The sequence below is a fragment of the Bison bison genome, unplaced genomic scaffold, assembly GCF_000754665.1.
Source record: "Bison bison bison isolate TAMUID 2011002044 unplaced genomic scaffold, Bison_UMD1.0 scf7180017864230, whole genome shotgun sequence".
NCBI lineage: Eukaryota > Metazoa > Chordata > Mammalia > Artiodactyla > Bovidae > Bison > Bison bison.
In genome coordinates, this window is record NW_011494802.1 from 1,576,590 (window position 1) to 1,585,637 (window position 9,048).

Here is a 9,048-nt window from a genome sequence, read left to right on the forward strand (position 1 = left end):
ACCTGGATCCCAGTGCTTCAGGCCTCAGGAAAGAGCTAGAATAAGAATTTAGCCCTGGGTGAAGAGACGGACAACCCTAGGAGACCTGAATAGGAAAGCACTGAGTAGGGGATGCGGGATTAAGGATCTGCCTGCCCAGGATGGGATATTAGCATACGTTTTGTAAACAGAAGTCCCTCAGTTTCTGCACTGGAAGGAATAGTCTTCACCAAAAGTACCTTGAATAAAAGAATGAGTTTTTCTCATAGGTGTTGTCCCAGGATAAAAAGCAAGGGCAGGAAGATCCCTATTAAAAGTCTACACTTTGTCAGCCTCTGTATGGAGCCCAGGCTCAGGTGAAGACAGAGTTGTCTTCATGGCATTGGGATACTGAAGTTCAGGAGGGCATGGTCATCGTGGGTCTGATCCTTGTTCTCTGGCTAGCACATCCTTTGTGGAGGATAGTCTCTATTTCCTATAATGCAGGATATTTATTCTTTTCAAATCTTTGTTTCTTCTGATAGCTGAGTGGTATCTTCTGTCTTTGCTGAGTTTTGGGTCCACATTTTGTAAATTCTGTAAATCTGGGCTTAGAGGAAGGAAGGAAGGAGTCAGCTTTACCTTATATTGAGGGCCTACTTGGGCTTCACAGAGGTGAGCAAGGCTCAGGAGGGAGGCTGACAGTGAATATCCACCCCATCATAGCTTCATTGTTCTTGCTCAGATGCCATATTTTTAAAATACTTTATTTTTTTCATAATACTGTCATTACAAAAAAATACAAAAAAACTACTATAAAAACATTCAAGGGCTTGTCAAAGTGAGAAAACCTAAAAACCCCATCCCAGAACCTGGCTGAAGCAGTCTTAGCCTAGCTCCTTCACTATTTGACCTTTATACAATTGTGGGAGTGGGGTGGGATCACACAGGCATCAAAGGGCTAGAAATTCCCCACGCAGCCTCCATGAAGGGTAAGAAATAAGTAGCTTCATATATCACAAAAATGGGATTTGGAAGTTTAGGGGTGGCTAGGCCCTGAGTTCAGAGGTGTGGGGAGAAACCTGTGACCCTGAATCTCTTGGTGGGGAATAGCTGCCACCTGACCCCAAAGCCCTTTCTCTTCCTGATGAAGGTTGGAAGACAGACCGTGCCCTCCACCTCTTAGCCTTAATACAGCAGGCCCCCTCCCCTTCCTCTACCCTTGCACATTCCTGGGAGCCGCAGGGAAGACAGAACTTCCAGCTCTGCAGGGTCTGGGCAGGGTAGCTGTCAAGAAGGCTGCTGAGGGTCCCATTCACTTCCCTGCCCCAAATGAAAAGTGTCTCGTGCTCAATGGCCCGGTTCATGGGTTATGGACCTTCCCTTCCCATCTCAACCCTGGAGAGGCACACATAGCTCTAGGTGTGTGTTTTGTGTGCATGAATAGGTGTGTGATAACCTTGGACACTGTGGACTTGAGGGTGGGGCTGGGGTGGGAAAGCAGTGTCCATTTTATCCTCTTCCTCCCTCAATAGGAGGAAGCTGAAGGGAAGGGAAAGGAGAGGTATTAGCAAAGCTGAGAAGGGAAGGAGGACATGCTATTTACAGGCGTGGACAAGGAATCTCTATATCTTCAAGTAGCACTCAGGTCATTCTCCAGCCACTGGAGTGGGAACTGGATTCAAAGGTTGTGACATGAAAATTGACCCCTGGTCTGGGCTAGCTCTCCCCACCTCCCTCCCACTCCCCCAGGGCAGCCCAGCTTTGAAAGGGGTCAGGGATAGGAACATTTCCCCTGAAAACCAGTGGCGTTTTTTTTTTTTCACTTTAGAAAACGTTGCCAGTGTCCAGTGGACATCAAGCTGGGTGCACAATGGATGGGGTGAGTGTGGGGGGTATTGCTGTGGTAGACTCTGGGTTGGCTAGGGCAGAGCCTAGGAACAAGGTAGGTGCTGCTTAAGGATCTGCCGTGTCTGTGGTGTTAATCTATCTGGGAACCGAACTTTGAACTCGACAATGAGATCTCCCCGCTGGGTGGGCACCTTGGGGAAGGGAAGGCCCTCCCCACGGAGTCTCTTCACGGTGCCTGGCTTGATGACATCATTGCAGGGCAAAGGGATCACTCGGCCATCAATGGTGGGAATGTTCACGGTGCAGCCGCACAGCGCCTAGGGAAAATTAGAGAATGAGGAAAATGTAGGGTAGAGTGATTGGAAGGGAAGAAAAGTAAAAGTGGGGAAGAAAAAAATTTCCATCACTCCCACCCCCTGCCCAGTGAAAACACGATCTGATCCAGGCCCCACCTCCTTGAGGCTGATCAGGGCACTGTAGAGCACGTTGGTACCGTCTCGGCGGAAGTGTGCATGGGGCTTGTCTTTGAGCACAAAGACAATGTCGGCAGGGATGTTGTCAGGTGTGGCATCACCCTCTTTGGGGAAGGTGATCTTGGTGCCTTCCTTCCAGCCACGCTTGATGACAATATGCAGGATCTTGTCCTCGGTTCGCACAGTTCGCCCGTCAGGGTTGAGGCGCCGCCTTGTGATCTTCATGCGTTTGGTGGAGCCGTGGTAGATTTCCTCCAGGGACACCCTCAACTCATGCACCACAGGTGGGTCCTGAACCTTGCGCCGAGGGTATAGTGGTTCTGGGGCTCGCCTTGGACCCCTACTCAGCCCATTGAAGCCAAAACGGCCAAAGGCGCCAAATGGGTCGTCATCTTCATCCACATCCATGTCATCTGGGTCAAAGCCACTGAAGGGACGAGCCGAGCGACTGCTGGCAAAGAAGATATCGAAGGGGTTGGAGCCTCCAAAGAAGGAGGCAAAGGTGGCATGGGGGTCTCCATGGAAGGTGTAGTGAAAGGAGCCACTGGAGCCACCGGAGGAACCGCCACCAGTCTTCAGGCCTGGAGGGAGAAGAAGTTAGGGGCAGTGCGGCTGGTCTCCGCCCCACCCCAGTCTCCTCCCCTTGCTCTCTAGCTCTCAGTTCATCAGCCTAGAGAAAGAAGCAACATTTAACTCCCACAGAGAGGGCTGGCTTAATAGAGTAAGAAAAATCTCTGGCAAGATTAGTTTCTACTTTTTTATAAACTTAATAATAATAAGGCACATCCTGAGGGTCAAAGAGGCTGAAAAGCTAAGACTAGAAGACTTGTAGGATGCAGCCTCCAGTGCTGTAATCTCTTCCATCTACCTGTGACCCAAAGATGTCTCACTAAGCCTTGAATAGCTGGCCTGGGGTCATATTACAAGTCATACCTGGCTGCCAGATTTACTTATCTCCAAAGACAGGGCAAGAGGCAGTCACAAAGAATTGGACCATCCAGGGGGCTAGTAAGTGACTTGTCCCAAATAAGGTAGGGGTATCATCAAGGAGGAAGTCCCCTCTCAGTCTACTTCAAGCACAGTTTCCTCTTTCTCTGACTCCCACCCAAATGGGAAATCAGGAGGGCCCTCAAAAGTAGGAAAGATCATTAGCCTGGAGAATACTTATTTCTCTACAAAAAGTTTTAAAATGCTTCATTCCCACACTCAGGGCTCACAGTGTTGCACAGCTCCAAGGGGTACCATGCACAAAAGGGGCAAGTGTAGACTGTGCAACACCCTGGAGTACACAACACCAAGCTTTCTCCCCATACCTTATGTCAGAGCAACCAAAATGCATGAATGAACTGGAACATTGCAGTGGTGACCCCAGCGACTCTCTCTGGAGTCAGGTTCTATCTCAGGGGCCCAGATTCCTGGAGGCAGTCTTCATGGGGCATGGTGGTGATGGTGATGGGAGTAGAGGGGGGCGGGGCATGTGTGGGGAGAAGAAGGAGGTTAACACTGAGAAATGATCTAGGGTATACAGACTCAGGGCTGGGGCCCAGGCTAGGGGAAGGGACTCTTCTCTTTGGGACCTATATCTTGATATTTATTGGCTGTGGAAGCCTGAGCCTGAATTAGCCTCCTATTTCCTGGGCCCACAAGAAGAGATTTGGGTTTCACTGAAGAGGCCAAGAGGCAAGCAATTCAGTGACTTGTAACAGCTGCCTCTTCATCCTTCCTAAGATTCAAAGTCTGTTCTTTCCTTCTACTGGGGGTCTGATTGTCAGGTGAACTCAAGAAGCTTGGCAGAGCTCAGTGAGAGAAATTGGTCTGATGATGACAGGAGGGGGTAATTTCTCTGCAAGGATTCCTGCTGTACCACTACTACCCCCTTTTCAAGCTGGGAACAACTTGTCCCTAGCCAGGGTGCACAGAGTCTATATTCACAACTGTTCTGGCTGGCTACTGGGGAGGGGGCAGGGCAAACAGAAACACAACCTGCATTTCCAAGGCTGCTTCTCCCTTCCCAGGCCCTGGATGTCTCCTTAAGGTTGTTCTGTATCCCCAGGAGCCCTCCTGGGGTGTAGATCTGTGTTAGAACTAGTGTCTGGACCTAGGGCCCAAGCTTTGCCCTTCACTTAAGTTTGGTCTTGCAGAAAGAAGTCTACCAGCTTCTCTGGTGATTCAATGGTAAAGAATCTGCCTGCAATGCAGGAGTTCAATCCCTGGGTTGGGAAGATGCCCTGGAGAAGGAAATGACAACCCACTCCAGTATTCTTGCCTGCCGAGTCCCGTAGACAGAGGAGCCTGGCTGGCTATAATCCATGGGGTCACAAAAAACTTGGACACAATTTGGTGACTAAATAACCCAGCTCCTACCTTTTTCCTAATCAAGATGAGGCCAAGCAGAGGAATGAATGCAATTCCTAGACAGGTCACATGGTGGCATGGTGTCTGCACTGCTTTCCTCTTCCCAACCACTACCCTTCCCATCTCTCTACCCCAGAGAGAAACATTTCTTAGCTGAAAGAATACTGAGGATTCCAGCAACTGCCTGGTGAATCTGGGAATTGGCAAGTCTAATAGGTGAGGAGGGAATAATGGAAGGAATTTTGGCATGGAGAATAAGAAGAGAGGGTTGGGAGGACTAGGGTATACAGAGGATTGGGTCATGTAACACAAAGCAAGGGCTGGGGAGAGGAAAAGAACATTCTTTTGAGTACCTACTCTGTGTCAGGTACAGTACATATCATTAGCCCATCTAATTTTGAGACTAGAATGGGGAGACTGAGGAGGATAAAGTGGAAGAAAGGTAGATGCCACTGGGGAGGAAGGGCAGTTCCTCCTGAGTCCTCAGCTGTGACAATGTCTCTTAATATAGCCTGACAGGTGCTTGTGGCTGGCGGGTGGCAGGCGGCCCTGAGGGGCAGGCCCAGAATTAGCAGCTACATCATGCCCGTGGGATGTGCTGGGAGGAGCCGCCCTCTCAGAGGCTTTATTTGGACCTTTCCTGCCACCCTATGCGTGGCCACCAGCTACCCCAGGGAGGGGGCAAGTTGCCAGCAGCAGTTCCCGTTCCACTCTTGGATCCCTGCCACTTCCTCAGGGAGTCGAAACTCTAACTCTGTTCTGCTGGCCTGAAGTGGGCAGGAATGGGGCAGGGAAGGGGACAACCATCTCTAGCTCAGAGCTCCAGTAGTTAATTCCCCGGCTGCTTAAGGGCCAAACTTTTATGCTGATGATTGTAAATGCTCTGTCCTCAGAGAGCCACACACTCCCTTTCCTAACCTTCCCCATCAGCCAATGAAGCAGCAGGGACTTCAGGCAGGACTAATAAGGCTGGGAGGGAAAGAAGGGCGGGGAAGGCCTCTGGCTCTAGCTTCTCTAAGGCCTGAACTTGAGGAGGGAGAGGGGCAGAGAAAGGCAGGGAGAGGGATGGGGAGCTGAGACTGGGGAGTGTGTGGTCTCTTTTTTCCTCTGGATGTCAGTGCTGGGAACACTTGTGCCTCTCACCCTTTTCTCAGTCTCCAGTTCCCTGCTTTGAGAACTAGGTCACCCAGGACCCCCAACAAGGAAAGACATCCAGTATCAGGCTGGGGCACTGCCCTCTTACCTTCCTCCCCATACTGGTCATACAGGCCCCGTTTCTTAGGGTCACTCAGCACATCATAGGCCTCTGCAATCTCCTTAAACTTCTCCTCAGCGTTGGGTTCTTTGTTCTTATCTGGATGGTACTTCAAGGCCATCTTCCGATAGGCTTTCTTGATCTCATCCTCGTTGGCTCCAGACGGGATCCCAAGAATCTTGTAGTAATCCTTTCCCATCACAGCCACTGGACCGGCACTGGTCTCCTTGTTTCTGAAAGAAACCAGGGCTGATCCTTGATGCCACTGTTCCCTTCTACCCCGGTCCTATTCCTGATGATCTTGAAGTTCCTAAATGACTCACTGTGTAACTTTCAGCAGGTCATGCCTGTTCTGTGGGCCTCTATCTCTCCATCAGTATGACGAAAGGTTTGGACTAGAAGATCTCTTCCAGCTCTGACATTCTAGGATTCTGTGATTCTTTGTTTAGCTCCTGGGTTTTCCCAACAGGAAGCTGGGGGCTGTGGCCCAAGTCTCGGGGCTATTCTAAGGCCTAGGTCCTTGGGCCAGACTGAGGACCCCCACGAGCCCAGCTGAGTGTGGCGGTACCATGGACTGACAGATCCACACACAGGAGCTGGCCAAGATCAGCGTACTGGGTGAGGTCACCTGAGCATCGTGGTCTCCTACGCCATGCCTCAGGCATGGTGCCCAGGCTAAGGGCAGCTGGGGCAGTGGCCCAGGACTGGGGACGGGCCTGGGTCTTCAGCCAGATGCCTTGGCCAGCCAGGCTGAGTCAGGTGTGGGTGCTGAATTCCTCTCTGCCATTGGAGACCCCAGGTCTTCCTACCCCCACTCCCCAAATTATGCTAAGCCTCAAGTGTGATTCAGATCAGAGGATGACTAACAGCCTTGGAAACTGCTGTTTCTAACTCCCTCATTAGCACGGGGTGACACTGCCCTTCTAACCAGGGCAACAGTTTGCTTTACTCATTTCCCAGTGTCTACACACAAAACTGTGTTTGAAGACATGTCTGTGCTGTGTAAGCATCAGTGTTAGTGAACAAAAGCATCCTAGGGTAGGGTCTTTTTAGCCTTAGTTTTTAGGAGACAGTTGGGCACTAACCAACATTTCCTCAATACCTTTTCTACCAGTTCTTCTCTCTCACCTGCTACATGGTTTAGGATCTGGCCCAGTGCCAGGCCCATACTCCTTTGATAATCCCTTGCATGCTGGGTGCAAGGGCATTTGTTATTTATATGAGGGAGAAACACAGGACTCTTAATTCTTTCACTCTAATCTCCCTCCATCAATGTCTCTGTGGTGGATATGAAGGAAGGGCATTTTCCTGTAGCTAGAGCTATTTGGGGGAATGGCCAGAAGCCATTCTCCGACCCAAGACTTGGCCAACCCCTGCCAAAGCCCAGAGTCTTTCTAGCAATGTCCTGGGCTGGCAGCCACAGCTGAGGCCTGCTTTTCTGCCTCTGATTGCTTCAGAGAGGTATACAGAGTTTCCTGGCAGGAGTAAGGGTTATAATGGGTAAGGGGAGGCCTCAAGGCTTCAGGTAGACAAGGACAAGAGCCCTAACTCCTGCCCCCACAGGGCCTGTTACAGGTGGCTGGGTTGACTCATGGTTCTGGGAGTCATCTCACTCTGATGAAGAGAAGGCTCCAGTAAGGTGGGTACTCCCCCTTCTCCCTACCAGCATGTCATGCCTGGTGGGGGGAGGCTGCAGTTGGGGGAGGCAGAAAAGAAAGAGCATCTGGGGGAGGGCAGCCATTTTCAGAAGCAGCAGTAAAAGCCGTCTGAGAGGGAGCTGGGGGTGGTCTGCCACCATCTCTGCCTCAGCCCACACTTTCTTTCCCCTGAAACTGGGAAGGAACCCTATCACACCAAAAGGGTGCCCCCAGAGAACTACAGCACCCTTTAGGCTGAGGGTGAGTGGAATGGCTTGGTACTGCTCTCATCCTCCCCTCGCTGTCCCTGCATTACCTCTTCGTATGGCCAGTTTCCTCCCTGGCAACCACCTGCTTGCTGTTCTAGATCTATAATTCTCTTGCCTCCACAGACATAGGGCAAGCTCTTTCAGGAATTGCCTTTTTTCTTTCCTCCCTCCTTCCCTCCCTCCCATACCCATGAGCCACATGTTGGAATGACAAAGGAATCCCATGGTGTGGCACTGCCTTGGATGGAGAGAATGTTAATGTAGAGGCAGGAATGAAAAATGAGAAATAGCAAGGGGGACTGATCCAGGAAAGGGGAATGATTGATACAGAAAATGAAGTACTGAGGGAGGGGGATGAAGGATGAGAAATGGAAATGTCTGAGGTGGCAAATGGGTTACCAATGGGATGTAAAGAGTTGAAATACTAGAGGAGGTATTTGTGGAAGATGGATGCCTGAATGGTTTGGTATAGGAGATGAATGACAAGGGGTGCAGTTCATTCAAATGTAAGGGTGGGACGGAGGGGGATTCTTATATGTAATTGGGGATGAGATGAGATGGAGGAAGCAGATAGGCAATGGAGGGGGATATGACATGAAGAATTTGACTTGGTATGGATATGAGTGCCCTTCTCCAGAGGGACTTACCGAAACTTTACAAACCCATTCAGCGTCCACGCTCGAAGTTTTAAGGGCTCCAGCTGAATTTTAAACATCAAGCTGGCTAAGAAGTCTTCTCCCCAGAAGTGTGGGAAGCTCCGGAAAGCTCCTCGGGCCTGTAGTGGGGGTGCTGCTGGGGATGGGCAGGAGAGCACTGTGCGCTTAAACATGCCCAGCCCAGCCCCTCACCTCGGATCGCTCCACCGGAGCCCGCTTGGAAAGCTGAAGCTCTGGAAAGCCACCTCCTCAGCGTCTCGGGCACTTGCCCAGCAAGCCTTGTCCGGTGCAGCAGGAGCTGGACCTGATCCCCAGGTGTGGAGAGTGAAGGGGTAGGGTCCCGAGATCACCTGCTCTCAGGTGCAGCGAGGTCTGGCTGATTGTGAATGGCTGTATGGCAGTGTGACAGTAAGGCTGGCAGTTCGAAGAGCGAGTGCTTGTGAGTGGCAGCGTGTGTACCTGTGACAGGTGTGATTGTCTGTGAGGGCCTTAGAGGCAGTGTGTTCTTCTCGCCTCTCCTGGGGAGGAGCAGACCCCAATCCCCAAGAATCTACTCAATGAAGTCACTGACGGGGAGTCTCCTCCCTCGCAGAT

The 9,048-nt window shown here is 51.0% G+C and overlaps 1 protein-coding gene across 1 annotated transcript in view; it reads right to left on the bottom strand.

Annotated features, from left to right (window-relative positions):
- Positions 1-709: 709 nt before the first annotated feature.
- The window catches only part of DNAJB5 (DnaJ (Hsp40) homolog, subfamily B, member 5), an 8,893-nt gene continuing 554 nt past the window's right edge, over positions 710-9,048 (bottom strand). Inside the window, 4 exon segments of the mRNA XM_010846118.1 lie at positions 710-2,126; positions 2,262-2,863; positions 5,881-6,125; positions 8,446-8,587. Of these exon segments, the coding sequence (XP_010844420.1) occupies positions 1,893-2,126; positions 2,262-2,863; positions 5,881-6,125; positions 8,446-8,587 (1,223 nt within the window). The 3' untranslated portion in view covers positions 710-1,892.